Below are 22,820 nucleotides of genomic sequence, written 5' to 3'. Positions count from 1 at the left end.
ATAATACATATGCATTTTTGTTAAATCCAAAAAAAGTATATAAAAACATTCATAATTCCAAAGCACCCATCATAGTAGTTGGTAAAAACTATAACAACTTTGAATGGAATTGTTAGTGTGTATTCATCTATTTGTACTGATAAACCATACTAAAAATCATTTGTTCAGAAAAATATGGTTTAGCGTTTAAAAGTTTTCTGGACTCTTAACTACATGTGGAAAAAGAAAGGCAGACCTTTATTAGGTCTTTCACTTGGTGAAATGGTATGTTCATTTTTTTAAAAAGACTATGCCTTTTAGAGCATTTTGTACATTGAAGTAATAGCTCAACTCTTTAAATCAGTGTATTGTAAAAGACTTTACTGATGAGGATTAACTTTTTTCTAGGGTTTGTAGATCTAGCTGTGCGTCTAAGTTCAGTTTTATGCTATCCTGTCTTTCCTATTTTGTGAAAGGCAGTCTTATGATTACTCATAGTGGACGCCTCTGAGACCTGTAGTTCAATATCTGGTGTCTTTTTTTTTTTAAATTAATTAATTAATTTATTTTTGGCTGCATTGGGACTTTGTTGCTGTGCGCGGGCTTCTCATTGTGGTGGCTTCTCTTGTTGCGGGGCACGGGCTCTAGGCGCCCGGGCTTCAGTATTTGTGGCACGTGGGCTCAGTAGTTGTGGCTTGCAGGCTCTAGAGCTCAGGCTCAGTAGTTGTGGCGCACGGGCTTAGTAGCTCCACGGCATGTGGGATCTTCCCAGGCCAGGGCTTGCACCCGTGTCCCTTGCATTGGCAGGCAGATTCTTTTTTTTTTTTCAAGATTTTCAGTTTTATTTTTTTCTCAAAAGCCTAGTCATATTTTTTAAAGACATTTAATCTGCGAATAGAAAACCCTGAATCTTAAAAAAGCTAAGGGTTTGGGTTTTTTCTTTTTTAATCTTTGGCTGTGGGTTTCTCATATATGGCTGGCAGGCAGATTCTTAACCACTGTGCCACCAGGGAAGCCCTATCTGGTGTCTTTTTAATGAACTACAGCAGGATGTCCAGAGCAAAGTATCAATGCAGAGTAATAGCACATCTTAAGTGCACCCCGTGTGTCAGCAGCAGTGATTCCCTTTTTAAAAAAATGCCATTGTTGTACCTGGTGACTACACTTGAGAATGGGTAATAACCACACAAAGGGCAGATGTGGAAATACTAGTATGGAAGTTTTTATTATGCTTTCTTTTTTATTCTTTGTAAAAATGTCATTGAAGTTGAGCTTGAAGTTATTTTGTTTGTTCAATCACTTAGTGAACTTATCTTTCTGCTTTTAATGAACATGCAGTCGTGTTTGCCTTTATTTCTTATGTTATGGCTAGACAGGTTTTAAAAACATGATTTTCCTGGTATGAAAAGAACACTTGCTCATTGTAGAACATTTCAAGCTTTGGAGAGTAAAAAGGAAAAAAGCTACCTGGAATCCTACTAACCAGTGATAGCCGTTATTAACGTTTCAGTGATTTTCTGAATCTTTAGTACGTCTAGAGGTACGTGGATGTTGTATTTGCCTACACTAAGGATTATGTTGTGGACGTTATATCATTCTTCTTCAGAAATATGACTCTTTTTTTGCAGTAGTATCTGTTTTACTTAAATTATGTTTGGTGGACAGATTCCAAAAATCAGATTGTTAGTTACTATATGTTGAGAAAAGGTAAAACTAGAGTTTAAGATATTTAATTTTCTACTCTTTTCAAGTTATAAAAGATTATTTGCTTGAACTATTTGTCAGATTGTTCAGGATATATGAACTATTTTTGAACTCATAAGAGTAGCATGATAATTTTATAAACAGAAGTCTAGCTTTAGGGGGCAGTGTTTGTTTTTGAATGGTGTGATGTTAAAATAAGCACAGTAGATTTATCCAGATCCCCTCTTATGTACGTAACCTTTGGAAGAAGAGAGTTCTCCCACGCAGAGTCGCTCTTCCAATGGCTTTTCTTCCTCTGCTGTGTTGGGATGTGAGAGTTGGTTAAGTTGAAGTCATGGCTTTGTGTCGCACAATGTTGGGATTGCTATCTGGAGACTGCTGAGAAGGCTCACTGCATTGTCCTTGATCTCATCTGAAAACAGCAGCCGCGTGATTGGTGTCAGTGTCACTTGGCAGCCCTTGGGCACTGAGTGATGTGGGCCACCCTCGTGGGTACCCATGTCACACGTGCCGGCATGGCTGCTTGGGCACACACTCGAGAAGCAGGCTCTGGATCTGATAGATGGAGGTTCCTGTCTGAGACCCACCCACTCCCCACTCCGTGCACTTGGGCAAGTTGGTCACACGTTTTAGAACCTTAGTTTCCTCATCGTTAGGTGGGCATGGAAATGAGCCCGACTCTGTGTTGTGGTTGTGAGGCTGGAATGAAGAAAGGCCCAGGGATGTGGCAGAGGTGGCTAGTGGTACCCTGGGTTAGTGATCCCAGTACTGATGCTTCCTTTCAGCTGCACCGGTGTTAACGGGCCAGCTTCCTGCTGCCTGTGGCGCTTCTCTGACTCACCTTGCCACCTCCTCCCCACTTCAGCCAGAGGGGGCAGATGAGATCAGAGCTTCTCTTTTACTGTGGTTTGTTTATCTGGTGTTGCTAAGAAGTTATCTGCCGTAATGCTTTGTTATTAGTCACACTCTAAAGTATTCCTTGTAATTTCTTTCTCTTTTTCTCTGTATATCCCTAAAGTAATTACCCCTCATCCTTGCTGCTTCTTCCTTAAAACAAATTCTGTCCTGAGGTTGTGGTTAATCTCTCCTTGCTCTGCTTGCAGCAGCTGCCCTGATGCAGTAGATAACCGTAGTTAGTTCCATTATGACAGTATCATGTTGTAAAATTTTTAAATTCTTGTAGTCATTTCCTTGATCTTGTGACTAAGTGTTGGTTAGTGACTAAAGTGGGGATTTGAAAATGTATATCCTATTTCTGGGTCAGTTGTAATAGTTTAATTTAACCTATATTAGATGTGGAGTTGTTTTCCTTCCGTTTGCATCCGAGGGGTTGAGATATGTTTTAGGTTTCCCAGAGGATGGTGGATCTGCAGAAGATAAATCCAGTAATGTGGGAAGAGAACATCGTCCAGCTTGCTTCGTGCCGTAAGTATTACACTGGAGTACGTGTTGTATACTGGTTTTCGGGTCTGCCACTCATTCTGAGATACCAGCATGAAATTGCTAAAATTATTTCTCTGAGTGATACTTGTACCTTCTGTTTTCTTACAAAACTTTGCTTACATATTTGTTAAATCATTTAGTTAAGTGTGCTTAGTCCTGTAATTGTGTGTAGGATCAGGAGTTTGAAGACAGGGACTTTTTATATCTGCCATAGCATCTAACAGTATTTGCATGGAGTTTGCACAGTGAACCTAGTGAGTTGTTGGAACAGTGAGCTACTAATTGCTTGTTTTATTAGGAGTGTCTATACCCAATTATAAATTGTCGTATAATGCCTGTGTTGCCATTATTACACATATTTGAGGTGAGCTGCCTACTGAGATCATTATTTCATTTGTGCTATAAACATTTAAATGCCTAGCAAGCAAATGCATAAGATCTGTTAATAATAAGTTAATATCTGAGTACTGAGTTTTTAAAACCAAAAACCCAAATATAATCTGAAACATAAATGAGAATACAGTCTCAATTTTTTCACATACATAAAGAAAGGTCTTGAAATTTATCCAGAGCTATTAGAAAGTATTGATTTTACTTAATAGCTTGAATCAGATTGTGGTTTTATACTGGGTGAAATGGAGTGAACACTGCTGTATGTATGAAGGACGGTTTTAACAGGAATTATCTGTAGATTGTATTTCATAGTGGATGGTGCAAGAGGGGAAAGGTAACAGCTCGTCTTTGCTTGCTGCCTGCACTGGGGCCACTGTAAGAAAATGCAGCAAACTTGGTGGCTTAAAAAACACAAATTTATCATTTACAATTCTGGAGGCCCAAAGTCTGGAATCAGTTCCTTTGGGCTGAAACCAAGGGATCTGCAGGGCCGTGCTCCTCTGGAGGCCTTTCCTAGCTTCTGGAGCTACGTTCCTGGGCTCATGGCCCTTCTGCACCTTGAAAGCCAGCAGCTGCTTCGATCATCACGGTGCTTTCTGTTTTCTTTCTGTGTCATTTCTGCCTCTGCTCCCTCTTGAAAGGATACGTATGATTGCATTAGGGCCCATCCAGGTGATGCAGGATAATTTCCCCAACTCAAGATCCTTAATTGATCACATCTGCAAAGTCCTTTTTTTTGGTCTCATAAGGCAACACTCAAGTTCTAGGGAGTGGGACATGGATATCTCTTGAAGGGCCACCAGCACTGCCCTACCTCTTGGAGTACTCAGGAGCCAAGGTGGCTGAACACAGTGATGATGGCTCAGCTTTGTTTCATCAGTTCTGAGAGGCACTTTCCCTCCACTTAACATATCTGGTCTCAGATTCATCTCACGACCGCGTGTGATTCAGTTAGTGTACTCTTTCCTTCTTAGTGGCACAAAAGTGGTGGTGTGTCTTATAATTGGTCATTTCTTGGATTAAACACTGTGGCTGTTCCCTTTTTCTGCCATAGCCCTGGTGCCTGAGAGTTACCTGTGGTCTTGGAAAGGCAAATGGGGGAGAGAGAGGAGCTGAGCTATTGGATGAAGGGCGGCCCACTTGGGCCAAAGTGTTTGCATTGGGAGATGAGGAGAGACTCCCGGGGAGGGCCCTTACGCCCTGTGAGTGCAGGGGTTTGGGCTTGATCTGGACGACGCCCGGAAAACACCAAAACATTTAAAAGAGTGGTGTGTCCCGATTTTAAAAAGGCATGTGTAGCAAGGTAAATCTGGCAGTGATGTCCAGCTGGACTGAGGGGACTGAGTGGTGGCCAGAGCCAGGCACGAGAAAGGAAGGAGTCACCCTGGGAGGATCTGATGGGGTCACACTGGGAGGGAGGGAGGAAAGGAGCGGGATGCGGGAGTGAAAGGTGGCTCCAGGTCACTTGCTTGGCTCCTGGGTGAGGACGTGATGATATTTGCCAAGAATGATTCTGTAGGAACAGTAGTTTGGAGGCCTAGAGATACGGATGGGAAATTGTTAATTTTGTTTTATAAACGTTGAGTTTAAGAACCCTAAGGGAGTTCCAAGAGGAGTTATCAAACAGCAGCCAGCGGCTGGTAGGTGAGATCTGGGGGACACACCCGGACACTTTCAGTTCGGGTGGCTGAGATCACGCTTGAAGTGGAGAAATGGAGAAAGCATGTGTAGACAGCATAACAAGACCAGAGGGCCCAGGACAGACCTTTGCACTCTGGAGGAAATCAGGGGATGGAAAATGAGGGGAGGGAATTCCCTGGTGGTCCAGTGGTTAGGACTCAGCGCTTCACTGCTGTGGCCCGAGTTCAGTCCCTGGTTGGAGAACTAAGATCCTGCAAGCTGCAGTGTGGCCAAAGAAAAGGAAAAGAAAGAAAGAAAATGAGGGAAAGGGTTCATTCATTCAGTGCTCACTGTGTGCAGGTTCTCTTCCAAGCACTCTGCGTAGACACCTGTTACCCTCATTTTACAGGTGAGGGGACAGACCACCCTAACACTTGTCTTTGGTTCCAGGGCATAGTTTGAACTGGGAAGTCTCTTGGTGGTGAGGAAGAAACTGGGAATTAGACATTGTCTAATCTAGTTATTTTGATAATTTCTACTTTTCAAAGGAGGAGGCTAGGGCCCAGGGGTTCAGCGGTCACCGCAGTCACACAGAACTGGAGGCAGTGCCGGGCTGGGGTCTTGTCCCTGCTGGCCACGCCCTCTCCACTGCCCCTCGGCTCAGCTCACTTGGTTATACAGCGTTAGCCTAGCCGTCTCAAGTATCTCAAGTGTTAGGCAGCGGGGTCGGCTGTCAGTGTTTTCAGTCTCTATAATTGGGACAAGTCCTTTTTCCGTTTCCAGGTTTTTGTCTGGGATCATTTTCCTCCTGCTTGAAAAACTCACTTTAATATTTCTTTTAACGCAAGTTGGACAGTAACAATTTTTCTCAAGTTGTGTTCATTTACAGAAAAATCAAGCAGAGTTCCCATATCCCACCTGCATCTACTTTCTTGTATTAGCGTCTTGCATTAGTGTGGTACATTTGTTGCAATTATTGAACCAGTGTTGATACATTAATAAGTTCCCAGTTTACATTAGGAGTCTCTCCTTGTTTGTAGAATAGTTTCACTGCCCCCGCGCCCCCCGCAATCCCCCGAGTCTTCCCTCCTCCCCATCCCCAAACCTCTGGGTGGCCACTGATCTTTTTACTGTCTGTAGTTTTGCCTTTTTCAGAATGTCAGAGAGTTGCAATCATACACTGTGTAGCATTTTCACATTGGCTTCTTTCTCTTAGCAACATGCATTTAAGATTCCTTGTTTTTTCCTGGCTTAAGAGTTCATTTATTTTTATTGCAATAAAATTCAAATAACATACAATTAACTATTCAGTGTCATTTAGTACCTTCACAGTGTTGTGCAACCATCACCTCTGTCTGGTCCCCCAAATTTTCACCTCCCCAAAAGAAACCCTGTATCCTTGAGCAGTCACTCCCACTTCACCCGCACCCACATGCAACCACAAATTTGCTTTCTGTCTCTATGATTTTACGTATTCCGGATATTTCATATAAATGGAATCATTACAATATGGGACCTTTTGTGTCTGGCTTATTTCACTTAGCATAACATTTTTAAGATTTTACCCTGTAGCATGCTTTGTTTCTTTTTTACGGCTGAATAATGTTCCACTGTACAGATATGCCCCAATTTGCGTGTCCATTCATCCTTGGAAGAACTTTTTGGGTTGTTTCTATGCTATTTCGAGTAGAGTTGTGAACATTCCTGTACAAATTTTTGTTTGAATACCTGTGTTTAGTTTTGTAGGGTATATACCTAGAAGTGGAATTGATGAGTTTAACTTTTTGCAGAGCTGCCAAACTGTTTTCCATAATAGTGGGAATATTTTATATTCTCACCAGCGATGTAAGAAGGTTCCAATTCCTGCTGATGCTTGCCAACACTTGTTATTTTCTGTTTTTTGATTCTGAGTCATCATAGTGGGTGTGAAGTGGTGTCTCATGGTGGGTTTGACTTGCATTCCCTGATGACTTATGTGCATTTCCTCTCAGCTCCACATGTAGTGAGATTTTTTTGGTAGCTCGAAATTGGCCATGGCGGGAATATTTACACCCTGGAAGTTGGCAGTCTCAAAGAATCGGTTGTGAACACGTATAGCCAGAGCAGCTGGCTATACCACTGCTCTGAATGATGTTTGTTCCCCTCCTCCAGAGAGGGTGCACCCCAGTCTCTAAAGGCAGAAGGGGAACAGATCACCTTAACCTAGTAGGGTTTGAGCTGGCCTGAGGATGGGTTGAAGGGAAAAGCTCTCTGTGTTCTGGACCCATCCATGCTAGGGTTCCATCCAACAGAGGCTGTAACTGAAGACCTGCCGTGTTGACGGAGTGCCCCCTCAGTCCACCTCAGAGTCCAGGCCGTGCTTACTCAGTGCAGTAAAAGCTCTATTTTGCTTTTTAATAGGCTAGCTTCTTGCCCTAATAGCTCAAGAATTTGGCAAATGCCTGAAGGGAAACTCAGCCGGCTTCACCTCCGCCTCCCAGGATCTGGGCTCTCAAGTCTGGTCACTCAGCTGACCTGAACTCCAGTTCCTGTCTCCCTGCTCTGGTGAGGTTTCTGTAAGCTCAGCTGGCTTCTTAGCCACATTTCTCTGGATTTCTCAACCTCTGGTACCACAGCCATGGGGGAAAAACAGCCACAGAATGTCACACCATTGCCCTGTGGGGGCTTCTGCCCTGCGTTTTCATCTTTCACGCCTTGAGTTGCCCAGTGTCCTCTCGCGGGCTGGTGAGCGGGTCTCATCTGGCTTTTCCCAGTGTTATCAGCAGAATGGGTTGCTGCAAGGTGCTCTGATCATCATAGCTGGAAGCCAGTGCTATTTTTAGGGAAAAATAGATTTGAACTCCTAGTGTAGTTCCCTGTGAAAGTTAGGAGAACAGATACTTTCTGTTGTTGAGTGTACACTTTGGACAGGGAATGGGGAGATAGGTTTAGGAGAAAGAGGGCAGGTGTTGAGTGTTCCTTGTATGATTTATTTCAGAATGTTTCCCTGGATAAATATTTTAAGTTTAGCTGGGTTTCATGGTTTTGGGGGTTTGTTGCTATTGTTGCTTTCAGGAAAATACTATTACTGTTAAACACAATGTGTGAGGTGATTTGTAAATTTTAAGCAGTGGAGCTTGAAGTAAACAGCTATAGAAAAATTCCAGTTAAGGCTTCACTTATTTTACCTGTGAAATGTCACCTGACAAGTCAGGTAAACTCTGGAAATACCTGTTCAACATGACCGTGTAGTGAACTTATCTTTTTATGAGTGGTGAGTATTATTTGTTTCATTCATTTTATACTTTATAGCTTCAGCCTGAGAACACTGGGAGTGTTATAAATAGAGGAGGAAAAAGGTTTTGAAAAATGGATTTTAAAACTTTTCACAAGAGCCCCCTTCCTGTGTAAGGAGGGGCAGGAAATCTGGCCGCCCCAGCACTGCCTCAGGGACCCCAGGAGTTGGCCTGGTGCAGGCGTTAGATCTGGAGTCCGAGGCCAGTCTCAGTGTGGCCACCCGTACTCCATGGCCAGTGCCTACCTCGTGGGACTCAGACTCTTCACCCGCAAAGTGGTGAGGAAGTGCAGTGATCGATCTGTCGGGTCCCTGCAAGCTCTTAACAATAAAACAAAAAATGAGCCAGGAGCTGGACCTTAAGTGAGGGGTGGGGGCAGGTGGAGTAGCGTAGATGAGGTGAGAAACTGCTCTGAAGTGGGCAGTGAATGTTGAATAGGGTAGAGGAGACTGAAGCAAGAGATTGGGTGGGAAGGAGTAGGTTGTAGGAGGGAAACATAAGCCCTGGTCATTAAATACACTATATCAAATGATAGGGCAGTTTATTCACGGAATTTTATGGCCTCACCAAATATTTTGGTTCCGATGCTTGTATAGGTTTTTAATTTCAGAAATCATTTGGGGCCCACAATGGCATGACTCTGCTCTTCCTTCATCCCAGGGGCCCTTTAAGGCCAAATACATCACTAATGTGTCCTTGTTTGTTGACTAATTGACTAACAGCTACTAGTTTACCTTGAGGCTACTGGAGTTACTTATTTGGTCTGTTATTATTTGGGGAAATATCTGATCCACACGAGTGCAGGTACTACACGATCCGCGGTTGGTTGGGACTGAGGATACGGAGGGCTTACTGTAAATTATATGTAGATTTTTGGCTGCGCAGAGGGTCAGCTCCCCTAACCCCCGAGTTGTTCAACGGTCAGCTGTATACAATTTAGTGTTTTGGGTATATTCACAGGATTGTGTAACCATCACCAAAATCAAATTTTGTAATAGAACGTGTTTGTGCGTATGCAGTAGCACTCACTCTCCATTCCCTCCACATTCCTCACGCCAGCCCTGGGCAACCACTAGTCCACTTTCTGTCTCAAGGCTTCCCTGTTCTGCACATCCCATGCACATGGAATCAGACAGTATGAGGTCTTTGTGGCTTTGACTACCTGTGTGATAGATGATAGAGATTGCTAGATAGGTGATAGAAGATGAGAGAGGAGACGTGATTGATAGATACAATGATGATGGATTGATAGATTGATGACACCGCATCCATCTCCTGCTGTGATGTTGTGCTATAGCTGTATAAAATGTAACCATTGGGGGAATCTGGGTGAAGTGCACACAGGGGCTTTCTGTGCACTTTTGCAATATCTGTAATTATTTCAAAAGAAAAAAATTTTGAGGGTGATCTTGTGATCTAGTTATTGGTTTCTATATAGAGGTATGCGTTTATAGTAAGTAAACTAGTGGGTTTTCTAGGAAGAATTGGAGAGAGTTTGGGGTTTGATCAAGAGATGTACAAAAATTTTTGTAATTTTTTCGTGAGGTACCTTGTTATTATTTACTCTTTTGTATGTAAAACAAAGAAAGATAGTGAAAGCCATAGTGTTTCTCCCTGGATCATCACTGTAACACCAAAACTGAAGGGTTTCTTTTTTGTTTTCGTTGTTGTTTTAGGTATTTCTGTATTGCATGATCACAGTTAATGACAAACAAGCACTATGGGGGATGTACTGGAACCTTGGTCTCAAACATCCAGTAAAGATAAATGATTATATTCAGGAAAAACATCTTAATGTTTTCAAGTGCCTGACTACCTATTGTTTCTCCATTGCATACAATAAAGGAATAAAAGGAGAAAACAAGATTTTAGGTTGGTAAATTTCTCTGACTTCGTTCTCATAACTTTTGAGATATTTACTGTCTGTGTGAGAGAATAAAAGTAAGCTTTTAGAAATATCGTATAAGTGTATTTCTTTTTTCTTTACTGTAAATCAAAAGATTTATTCATAGCTTTTCTGAATTGCTTTAAAAAAACATAACCAGGGCTCCCCTGGTGGCGTAGTGGTTGAGAGTCCGCCTGCCGATGCAGGGGACACGGGTTCGTGCCCTGGTCCGGGAAGATCCCACATGCCGCGGAGCGGCTGGGCCCGTGAGCCATGGCCGCTGAGCCTGCGCGTCCGGAGCCTGTGCTCCGCAACGGGAGAGGCCACAGCAGTGAGAGGCCCGCGTACCGCAAAAAAAAAAACAAAAAAAAAACCCCCAAAATAAACATCCCCCCCTAAAAAAACTCCCACACAGATTCTCTCCAGTATAATTTCTCAGAACTCTAAGATTTTGCCACACTCATTACAATGGTAGTTTTTCCCCAGGATAATTCTGTAGGTTTGAAATACTGCAGAAAGTCACCCTATGTTAAAGTTCATTTATAGGGTTGCTTTTTCTCCTTAGAAGAGTATTTTAAAATTTAATAAATATTACATGGTACTAAACCTATTTCTTGAAAATGGAAAATTCACAGTAAAATTTCAAACATGATGTGACTTCTGATTCCGTGTAGATGTTTGGTAAACTTGTCAGTTCTGTAATCTGTAAATTTAATCCCAACTTCACAGTCTCATACTTCCTCCCTCCTTCCCTCCCTCCCTTCCTTCTACTTTCCCCTCCCCTTCCTCTGCTCCCCCTTTTTTTATAATAGAACAAAGCTGGGTGGATCCCACATAGTACACAGAATGTGTGCAGTTAATTCAGTGCTACAGTTACATCTCTATCTTGTCCATCCCAGTCAAGACCTAAGCTTGTAAATTTGAATAGAAGCATTGGATTGGAATTTAAAATAAAAAACAAAAAGATTTTCTTATGTGTTTAGTGAGGGAGATGAGAAGACGTGTTTTCTATTCTTGGACTCATTTTAGTTTATGAGATTGATATATCTCATGCCAAAACCTCAACTTTAAATCAAGATTGTCAAATAATTTCCATGTGTGATTTTTTTTTTTCTTTTAGCAGTTACAGAAAAATGTCTAAATGACTTTAGAATTTTGTTAAAATATACTTCAAGTCTTTGAAGACTATCATAAACATGCATCTGTATGTAAGGCATTAAATAAATCTCTTGGCATTAGTATTTTGATGAAGGGATGTCTAATTGTTCTGCTGGGTAGAAGTTAGATGTATCCCTCTTTTGACCCTGCCACTGACTCTTAGTCCTGGCTTTAATTTTCTTTTCATTCTATGCATGCACTGAAATTTAAGTCCACCTTCAAAAATAAATGGATGGATGAATAGTATATCTAACATAGCAGATATATTATAGAAAGCCTCATAGTAACATTCCTTTTTAGCAAATTAGAAATAAGAATTGTTTTTCGCATAATTTGGACAGCTTTGTTAGTTATAGGAGGTATGCTGGGATAAGCCTAGCTCCACGTGGCATGCAGGATCTTAGTTCCCGGACCAGGGATCGAACCCGTGCCCCCTGCAGTGGAAGTGCAGGATCCTAACCACTGGACCGCCAGGGATTCCTCAAGGCTAGCTTTTTTTTTTTTTTTTTTTTAAATTTATTTTAGGCTGCGTTAGGTCTTTGTTGCTGCCCATGGGCTTTCTCTAGTTTCTCTAGTGGTGAGCGACTCTTCGTTGTGGTGCACGGACTTCTCATTGCGGTGTCTTCTCTTGTTGCAGAGCACGGGCTCTAGGCGCATGGGCTTCAGTAGTTGTGGCTCGCGGGCTCTAGAGCACAGGCTCAGTAGTTGTGGCGCACGGGCTTAGTTGCTCCACAGCATGTGGGATCTTCCCGGACCAGGGCTTGAACCCATGTCCCTTGCATTGGCAGGCGGATTCTTAACCACTGCGCCACCAGGGAAGCCCCCAAGGCTAGCTTTTTAATTTTTATTTTACTGTTTACCGATTTGCAAAAATAGTGGTCATTTATATAACAAAGAAATAGTAATGAATTATTGGGTGATAAACATGCTCTAAACAAGCATTTGTCAACAGTTGTATATAATTATTTCCCCTCTCCTGCCACCTCTGCCATCCTTGAGCCAGGAAGAGCCTCGGGTCCACGAGCTGTGGCTCTCCACTGTGGTTTCAGCCATCTTTCCTCTTGTCAGCAGCCAGTTCTTAGAAATGACAGAAGAAAGCAACAAATTTACCCTCACTCTGGTGGTTTGTAGTGAGCAAGTAGGAGAGGTCCGGTCACTCCCTATCTGTGGGTTCGGGTAAAGACGGCAGGAACAGTAGTGCTTCTTCAGACTCCCTAGTGAAATTTCTCATGAACGACAAAGCACCTTGGAGAGAATTTTGAAAGTGTTTCCTGGTAGGAAAGGCCTTAAACAAATGGCTTTTCCAGTTTTATTTTAATGTCTTTGTACTACAGTGTTCTTGGTGTATCAAATCACCCTGTTACACAGTAGTCAAAGTCTACATAAAGCTGGTAACAAACCACTGGGAAAATTGTAACGCTGTGGATGTTGAAAAATATAAATGGCTGTATTTACTGTGTGAATTAATTGATTGCCTACTTTTTATGTACACTAGAAATAGATAAATCCAGTTATTTTGTGCAATTTCTTTTTACCATCCAAAGGAGTAATTTGGCCGTACTGTTACCATTTGATAGAGGTTCTGAGAGAGACGTTCCTCTCTCACCTTTTTAGCCTTGAATACTTTCTTCTTTATAGAGTAGCTATTAGGAGGAAGCATCCTAGTATTTTAGAAAACATATCCTATTAAGACTTCTTGATCCTATTTTTCCAATTTCCATACATACTGAGTCCCTGGAGAAGGTGGGAGGTGGCAGATTGGAATTGGGGTTGTGAGGAAAGACGGAGATGGTTTAATGGGTAAAGAAATTTTAATGTAAAAAGGTTGGAGGGCACAAATTTATGTTGGTGCCAGTTTACGTTTGAGTCGTTTTCTCCTGACATGCTCACCAGCCAGTCTTGAGGAGTGCTCAGAGCTCCCCACTGCGGGGCCACAAAGGGGTAGCATGGATGCTGCAAGATGCTGGTGGTTTAACATTGCAACTTTGTTTAAATCCTCTTATTTGGAAGTCTTGTCCAATGTCAGTATTTATTAGTGTTTCTAATGATTTTTTCCCATGATAATTACATAGCATGAAGAAATTGTAAGGGGCTTTCCTCTAAGACTCATACAGATGCTCCCCGGTCCCCCTAGTTTATCTCAGCAGACTGTATACACATGGTTTTCTGTGTCTGTCATGATTGGAAAGCACTGGCATAGAGAGCTGTAGATGGCCGGTTGACCCAAGGTCGAGAGAGTGAGAACGACTCTCTTTCCCCATCAGTGACAACAGCTCCCAAATCCTGGGTTCTCCAGGGAGCCCTTCTATATGTTGGAACCTTGGACTCGCTTTGAATTTTTCTGGGCAATTTTAACTGTCTGTGAGTCTTTCCTTTCCCATTTGCATTGATTTTAATACTAATCCATATGCAGACAAAGGAACATTAAACATTTGAAGATTTCTAGTTAGTCTTTCCCCAGCCTGTGAACTCTTTGAATGCAGTCAGGTCTGTTTAAGTAAACTGCAGTGTGCTTCCAGGTAGAGATATGTGTTGATTGCTTAAAGGCTTCCTGAAAACAGTTTCTGTTGTGAGATGATAAAGTACAGGCTTCTCATGGTTTCATAGACCTGTGGTTCGATTGTCCTAGTCTTGCCTCATCTATTCTTCTTTTTTTTTTTTTTTAGTGGCCTAAAACACAGTTTTTATCTCTCATGGTTGTGTGGGTTGATGGGATTCAATTGGCCATTCTTCCTCGGCCATGCCTCATCTATTCTTATTTTTGAGATGTAAGTGTTAGTTTTAGACAGGAAAACAAAACTCCTGCTTAGATCTTTTCAGCTTGTGGACTTAGGTAGAACTCTTCGCATTGTGCAGGAAGATGGGTGTTAGGGGATCGACGAGAGCGGGTGACACTCCGGTGTGCTGGGTGACCGGTGAGGTAGCGCCTGGAGGGCCGGCTGCCCAGTGGGGACCTCGTCTGGGCCCCAGGGCACACATCTGTCCCAGATGAAGTGAATTCTGCCACTGGGATTTTTGATGTTGGTTTTTTAGTTTTTGGTTTTTTTGAGACACTGCCTAAAGGAATGTAGAAATGAGCAAAGCTCAAATCCTTCTTGGAATAAGGAAGAATATGAACAAATGAACTTGATTGGCCAGTTTGCTATTTGAAGTTTAATGACATTTGGTTTCTAAAATGATCATTTTATCCATTATCTTTTGTATTTTACTTAAAGACATTAAATCAGTAATGCTTCAGGTGAAATAGATGTTATCTTCACTTGTATTTCCCAGACATTGACTGCCTTATTTTAGATTTCTAAAATAAAGGGATGGGTTACTTTACACTGCGTGTTTCACCACCACTAGTGGTGGTGGGATTTCAGCAGGACTCCCTGCAGCTGCACTTTGTGTAGTTGCCTTAGACTGAGCAGGGACGTTTGCACAAGTGCCGACTATTAACAGGGTCTTCAAGGGGAATGCTGTTTGTTTAAAGAAAGACAGTTCTGTTTAGCTTCAGTTCTAAACATTATCCCATATTCAGAATTGGGTGAAATATGATTTAAGTAGAAAATTTTAGCTATGTATAAATTTGTTCCATCTTTTATACTTTAGGGAGGACTTTAGAGCCCTGTGGGTCTGGGCCTCTTCCCTCTAGTTCACTTATTCCCTTGTGATTTTAACAAATTATCCCTCGGGTGAGTCTGTTTCCTCATCTGTTAGGTGGGGCATTAACTGTGGACAAGGTTGTTGTGAGGATTAAACAAGACATTGTCTGTAGGTAGGGTTCTGGCACACAACCAGTGCTCTGTCTTTTGTATTTGGTTTATTTTTTTCTAAACAACTTTGATAATATCAATATCATATTAGAATCCAAAATATGCCTTTGTTCTTTTTAAAGAAAAGATTAAAAAAGATTTCTTGGGTAGTGTCAACTCTTAAAAATAATCAAAATTTCAGTACTCATACAATGGTTATTTCTAGTTTGTAAAGATACTATGAATAATAAATATGAAAACTTGTTTCATAATTAGACTTGTAGAGGAGATTTGAGTGGGTTTTTTTTTGGTGATGTTTTGTTTTTTAGGTTTTGTTTTTCAGCTGAAAAATTAGATTTGAAACCAAATGACATGTGTTCATCATTCCTGTATGCCTTAGGAACACATTTTCTGTTTTCCCTGTACATCTCTACCTTTCTCTGTGATGTTTTAGCTACTTTAAATTCTGTTTTGTGGAACATAAACAAGTGTTTATGAATATGTATTAGTGAGAAGCAGATTTTTGACTTAGTGAACAGAATTAAAATTTGGTAACAGATTTACTGTCTTCAATTTTGATATATTCTTTTTCTTTGGCACTTTGAAACCATCCCTTACAAATTAAAAACCTCAGAATTATTGAATGTCCTGGGATTCTCCACTAAGAGATGGCTTGACTTTCAGAATTCATCTCACATAAACTATAGTGATGTGAGCCAGTTCACTTATACTGGAAGTCTACTTGTGCAGATGGTTTCTCTGCCTTCTCCTCTGGTAGTTCCAGAATACGTTTCCTCAAATATTAATCTTACATAATTTCCATCCTGAAAACTCCAGCGTTGACCCATTGCCAGTAGAACAAAATCCACACTCCTTTGCATGGCACAGAAAGCACTTCAGGCTGGTTTTGACCTGATTTTTCAGCTTCAGCATCTACCATTCCTCCCTTCTCTTAATCCAACCAGAGTAACTTGCATGCACCATTATTTCTGCTTAGTGTATTCTCTTTGCATGGCAACCCCCAGCTAACCCTTTCAAACCCATCTCACGTAGTCTTCCTGAGTCTCTCGTGGACTCTTGGAGGCAGCATCAGACCCTCCCCAGCCCGCACTGTTCTTTCTTCCTAGGCTGGCGGTCATACCTCTCCACGCCCGTCCACCCGCCAGCATGAGCCTCCCAAGGACAGGACCACGGCCAATTCCGTGTCATGTCCCTGGCTTTGGGCACAGAGCCAGACCCAACTAACTGCTCGAAAAATGACTTCTTCAGCCTGTTTTTCAAAAAGAACAATCTATACATTTGCGATAGATTAAAGCACAGTGACGAAAATGCAGTAACAGAATCAGAATTCACACCAGGCGAATTGTATTTCTGTCCTGGTGCATGATGGTGAGTAGAGAAGCTCTGTTATTACATGTAGGTGACTCGTGGGACTGGTGTGTGTCTTGCCTGAGGTGTGACAGGATGAATAGGAATTGCTGGTGTACTGGCAGACCTAACTTGAGAAATACCGGTGAACTTAGAGAAATCAACTACTGTTAGGGAAGGTGAATATTTCATTTTGGAATATTTTTTACAGGAGTCATTATTGTTTTTGGTCGTTAAAGTGTTTGTTTCAACATAGTTGTACTTTACCTTTAAAACTTGATGATTCAGAAAAAAAAATTTTTCAAATCAGATTTGGAGTAGATTAGTTATAAGAGCGTCTTGTTTCTAAGTATCATTCTCGCTAATATAATTAAAATGTAGTTTATGAAAAGTCTATTGTCACATAAATTCAGAGTCATTTATTGTATAAAGTAGTACTTCTGTGTTAGAAAATTCTTAGTTTTAATTGTAAATTACAAAAATAACTAGAAAAGTAGTTTATGCTTCTTAGAAGTAATTCAAACATATAGAAATAGAGGAAAATATAAAAGCCTCATTCCCCTCCTTGTATTATTATTATTTTTTTTTGCGATACACGGGCCTCTCACTGCTGTGGCCTCTCCCGTTGCAGAGCATAGGCTTTGGACGCGCAGGCTCAGCGGCCATGGCTCACGGGCCCAGCCGCTCTGCGGCATATGGGATCTTTCCGGACCGGGGCACGAACCCGTGTCCCCTGCATCGGCAGGCGGACTCTCAACCACTGTGCCACCAGGGAAGCCCCTTCCTTGTATTTTTAAAAAATTAATTAATTTTTGGCTGCATTTGGTCTTTGTTGCTGCATGTGGGCTTTCTCTAGTTGTAGCGAGCGGGGTCTGCTCTTCGTTGTGGTGCTCCGGCTTCCCGTTGCGGTGGTTTCTCGTTGCTGAGCACGGGCTCTAGGCGCGTGGGCTCAGTAGTTGTGGCTCACGGGCTCTAGAGCGCAGGCTCAGTAGTTGTGGCCCACAGGCTTAGTTGCTCCGTGGCATGTGGGATCTTCCCAGACCAGGGCTCAAACCTGTGTCCCTTGTCGGCATGTGAGATCTTCCCGGACCGGGGCACGAACCCGTGTCCCCTGCATCGGCAGGCGGACTCTCAACCACTGCGCCACCAGGGAAGCCCCCACTCCTTGTATTCTTGCAAACTTTTTCTGTACGTTTATAAACTTGTATAACTTATATAAAAGTATATGTTTATATACACACATATAAACATAACAGTATTTTTAAGAATATATGGCCTCTATTAATAAATTTTCATTAATTGGAAAGTCTGGCAATGTTTTCTATTACCAAACATAGTAGTTTCTTGTAATGCTTTAATTGAAAGTAGAAGTTCATTTGATGGTATTTGCACACATGAATTTGGTACGACATACTGACTGGAGGAGAGAGGGACTAATACGGGCTCAGTTGGTAAATTAAATCACTCGTTTGGTATCAGTAGGAATTCTCTGATGCTGGGAAGATTAGAAAGGAACCACTTAAGTGTGCCAAGGATTTTAAGAGTTGGACTTGGAGGCAGGAGGTGAGGGTCTGCCCCTGCCCATGGTTGTGTAACTCGAGACCTGTCTGCATGGTCGTGGTGGTGGCTGTGAGGATGGCTGGGTGTGTTCCCAAACAGGAGCAGAGCGGGGTCCCCTCCAGTGGGGCTGCACTGGGCACTGGGCAGGGCTGGGGGGCTTGATTCAACCTAGGGCTCTTCTCATGAGCTTTTTCTTCTACCCTGTCCCCTTCTTCCCCGGGCAACAGTGTTTTAAGTTTTTGTTCATTTTTTATTAAAATTTTTTTAATATACCCGCCCTCCCTGAGGTGAATGGTAGCAGTTGTACCTGCTTTTCTCCATTCGTACTTTCACTTAAAAATAAATCCTGGGGGCTTCCCTGGTGGCGCAGTGGTTGAGAGTCCGCCTGCCGATGCAGGGGACACGGGTTCGTGCCCTGGTCCGGGAAGATCCCACATGCCGCGGAGCGGCTGGGCCCGTGAGCCATGGCCGCTGAGCCTGCGCGTCCGGAGCCTGTGCTCCGCAACGGGAGAGGCCACAACAGTGAGAGGCCCGCGTACCGCAAAAAACAAACAAACAAACAAAAAAAATAAATCCTGGGAGTTATTCCACAGCAAGTATTCAAACAATTGTGGAAATCACTGTTGTGGAGCCCCTCCCCACTTCTGTAGCTGCGCAGCACTTCAAGTGTGGGTGCAGCGTCTGTTCCACCCCACGGTCCTGGCCGCTCCTGCCACGGGCAGTGCTGTGCATGCATCTTCTTTCTAGAAGAGATTCTCAGAAATGGAATTGCTGGGTCACAGGGTGGTTGGATGCACATGGAATTTTGTCATTACTACTTAATTATTAATTCGTGTTGATGGATACTAGCTCTTTCCTAGGAAGGAGTTTGAATGTTGAGTGAAACCAGTCTTAAATCGCTCTCTTCTTAGTCTTGGGTGGAACACTGGGTCTGGTAACAGTGTTTTATTGTGAACTGCTATTGTGTTTGCTGAACTTTGCCATCGGCTGTTTCAGGATTTGTGTAACCTCTGGAGTTACTCGACGAATCACTATTAAACACAAAATTTTCTACTTCTGGCTGACACTCAGGACCTCGTACATTTAAGGCATGGAATCGGAGTTTCAGGCTCTACTCTGATCGAGTGTGTCCTCCTGAGGGCTCGGCGAGCTCCACGCACTTTGCACATCCCTTAGTAGCGAAGTGGCCAAAAACATGAGCAGACCAATCTGGTTTTCATCCCCATTCTGTCACTAGTAGCTGCCCTGCAGATATGGGATAGTAATAGTTCAAATTTGTATATCTGTTGTAAGAATGAACTCAGATACTATGTGCGTGACTAGCTCAGCACAGAACCTGCTGCGTAGATAGCACTCATACTCAGTAAATGGTAGTTACTTGTATTATTTTACACAAGTATAGTTGGTAGCTTAGTCATGTTGCCCTCATTGATCTTCCAGAAACCTAGTTCAGGGAGATTTACAGTCTGTCCGTCGGCCATCCCTCGGCATCTGCCTTCCCTCACCTTCTGCTCCTCTGAACCTTTCAGCTGAAAGGCTTTGAAGAGAGCTTGCCCTCATCAGCCACCTCATGCCACGATCTAATCCTCTTGTGGCCTAGCCCAGCTAGTCTGGTAAGCCCTCCAGTTCTCCCCACCCCCAGCCCCAAATGCCTTCTGGGGGGAAAGTGCAGTCCAGTTCCCTTCCGGTCAAACCTCTGCAGTGACGTAGCCTCCAGATCTGAGCAAGCTTCACCAGCAGTCCTTTCCTGAGCCTTTGCTTCTTGAGCGTCATCTTTCTCAACTCTTGAGCCTTTTCTTCATTCTGGAAGGTTGCTATCCATTTGGTTTTGTCCCAGGATGGATTCAAACTAACTTAATTTAGAAAAACTTATTTGTCATGCTAGCCCACCCTCGGGTTCAAGCAAATTAAAAGCTTCACATCCTGCAGCGTAAAGGAGTAGGTCTGCTCAGGCACGTGGATGTGGGGCAGGTGGAACCTGCTGTGGCCTCTCCGTGAAGCTGTGTGACCACAACAGACATGATGACGGTGGCCTCTCCAACCTGGACCTGGCTGCTTCCGGCCCCATTCCATGGTTTGTGCTTAGAGGCCAAGCCTGAGAGTGGAGTTGGTCCTCAAAGAGGCATCTTCTTGGGGACACCCCACCCCACAGTAATATTCCCTGACCAGCTCCTCTCAGCCAGAGGATGGGGTGGGGCTTGTCTTTTACTGGCTACAGTATCTGTGTTACTTAGGAAGGTAGGTGTGGCAGTTCCAGACCATGTCCCAGTCACCGGTACAAACCTGCCTGAGATGCATCGTGCAGCTGTGCCAGAACTGCAGTTTTCAGGATGTTAGTGTGGCCAGCGTGTTCTTCTTTCTTCGAGGGGTGGGGGAGTACGGAGCATTTCTCAGAGGAGAACTCCCTGCCCAAAACAGCTTTAGCCTTTTTCTGCAGGGGTTGTTTTAACACCAGGTAGGTTTTTTCCTCCCTCTGTGCTTATTTTCTCCAGTATACAGGCCCCATCATGGAGAACCATTAGAATTCTAATCCTCATCTGGGAGACGGTGTGGAGAGGAGCCGAACATGGAAGATTTGTGCTGGCTCCTTTGGGCCAGAAGGGGAGGGAAAGGTGGGCTTCTGAGGCTCTGAGCCTAGGTGCTGCAGGCAGGGGCCATGCTGGTGGCGAAGGAGGAGCTTGAGACTGTGCGCTCCAGGAGCCCCTCGGCCCAGTGGCAAGGTAGGCAAGGGCTTCAGAGTGTCCTTAGAGCGTGGAGAGCCAGGGCCGCATGGTTCTGTGTAGGGCTTCCCAGCGGCGGGCTTAAACAGCATTTTACAAACAGTAGATATACAGGAAGAATACTAAATGGCCTGTGTGGCGTTTTACTTAGAGTTGTCAGGAGATTGTAAGTCGTGTGTATGTTTTTCTCTTAGGTTCATTTTCCAGACACTGAAAGAGCAGAATGGCTAAATAAGGTAAGAGAAGAACACTGAACACCAGATATCAGTGGGAATTAGAGGGTGACATGCCATATTTCCATATTTGGGGATTTGGACGCTGACAATATGTGAACGCATTTGGACTTAGCGGGTTGGCTTCTGCTCTCAGAAGAACTCGGTCATAACTGAGACATTACTTTCCTTTTCTAAACAGTGCAGACTGTTTCTTTGACACGAGGAAGTTAATGATATATTCATAGTTGGGTGTTTGGCCCTGTGTCTTCTCTTCTGATCAGCTACTGCTCAGGTCTCTTCTATGATAGTCATAAGCGAAAATTTTGGAACATTATTGTGAAGAGGGAAATAACTCCCAAGAAATCTAGTGGTAGATAATAATCTTTTTTTTAAAGGTTATGTTTTTAGATCATTATACTTTGAAGTAGATCTCTTTTATCTCTATGTTTTATATATCCTTGGAGTTATATAGTAAAAACTAATGTGAATAATGATTACCCAAAAAGTAATCACTAGAAGTTAGTCCATCCTTAAAGAAAACTCATTAATGTTGAGAACGATACAGTTTTAGAAAGTTTTTTAGCAGGGAGTTGAAACCACAGGATTTTCTGACTTTTTAGCAATGATTAAATGTGCTGATATGATTAAACAGCATATTTAACTAGAATAACTAATTCCTGCAACATATTGGTTGGTTAATCAGTAGTTTACTGTTGTAATACATTTAAAAATTTTAGGTGCGTAGCAAAAAGGACGCCTCCCCCCTTTGCTTTTCAAAAATTCTGGTAAACTATAGGAGCATAATTTTCCATGATGATTTAAGTACTATACCATCTTGTTTAACCTGAGCTCTTTCTCCTTTTCAGACTGTAAAACACATGTGGCCTTTCATTTGCCAATTTATAGAGAAGTTATTTCGAGAAACCATAGAGCCAGCTGTGCGGGGAGCACACACCCACCTCAGCACCTTCAGCTTCACGAGGGTTGACGTGGGGCAGCAGGTTTGTTTCTTCTTAAGTGTTCTCACCTGTGCACAACTGAAAAGAATGGTAAACTACCTGAGACTGTCTCTAGAGAAAGCTGTTTTGCGGAAGGTTGGCAGTGTATGCGGGTCCTTCCCCAGGTCTGCCTCCCATGGGGCCCTCTCCTCCTCTGTTGGGGCCTCGCTTCGTTCGTCCACTGTGGTCTCTTGGCCAGTCCAGGTCCGTCGGAGGTCCCCTCAGCCCCAGAGAGTCTCTGCCCCACGTTCTTCTGTTAGAATTTCCTTTGTACAGCTTTCTACCATCTGTCCTGCTGGAAAGGGAGTTTGATGTGTAAACTCACTAAGGATGACGAGACTGACAAAAGCTGGAGGCACCCGCTCCACCACGGCGTTTACAGCAGCAGCTCAGGCTCCAGTGCTGGGCTTGCGGTGTGGCGGTAGTGACACAGGGGAAGGGAAAGGTAGGCTTTGTTGCTGGAATCATATTATGTACAAAAGAAAGTCACTAATTCCAACACTGCTAGGAAGCCTCAAGACCACCATTAAAGGCAAGTTTCCTTTTTTATGTTTTTAAGTCAGTGTTTACAATAATTAGCAACAGTTGAAGGTAATATTTTTTCTGTTGAGGTGTAATTCACACATAACATAGCATTAGTTTCAAGGTAACATTGTTTTGGAGTTCAGTAGTCCTTTAAACTCACACACCAGGGCAGAGCCCGACAACCCACTCTCACCGCGCCCTGCGTCCCGATGTCTGTGCTTCAGCCTGTCGAGGTGTTAG

General features: G+C 43.0%; 1 protein-coding gene across 2 annotated transcripts in view; it reads left to right on the top strand.

Moving 5' to 3' along the window:
- The window catches only part of ESYT2 (extended synaptotagmin 2), a 76,457-nt gene that overhangs the window by 5,994 nt on the left and 47,643 nt on the right, over nucleotides 1-22,820 (top strand). For both annotated transcript variants that reach the window (XM_024753177.1, XM_024753176.1), the window contains exons 2-3: nucleotides 21,037-21,078; nucleotides 21,924-22,058. In XM_024753177.1, the coding sequence (XP_024608945.1) occupies nucleotides 21,936-22,058 (123 nt within the window). In that variant the 5' untranslated portion in view covers nucleotides 21,037-21,078; nucleotides 21,924-21,935. The remainder of the gene's footprint in view (nucleotides 1-21,036; nucleotides 21,079-21,923; nucleotides 22,059-22,820) is intronic.

Source organism: Neophocaena asiaeorientalis, unplaced genomic scaffold, assembly GCF_003031525.2.
Source record: "Neophocaena asiaeorientalis asiaeorientalis breed wild unplaced genomic scaffold, Neophocaena_asiaeorientalis_V1.1 scaffold576, whole genome shotgun sequence".
NCBI lineage: Eukaryota > Metazoa > Chordata > Mammalia > Artiodactyla > Phocoenidae > Neophocaena > Neophocaena asiaeorientalis.
Note: the sequence above shows the minus strand (reverse complement) of the source record. Positions and strands in the feature narration are given on the sequence as shown.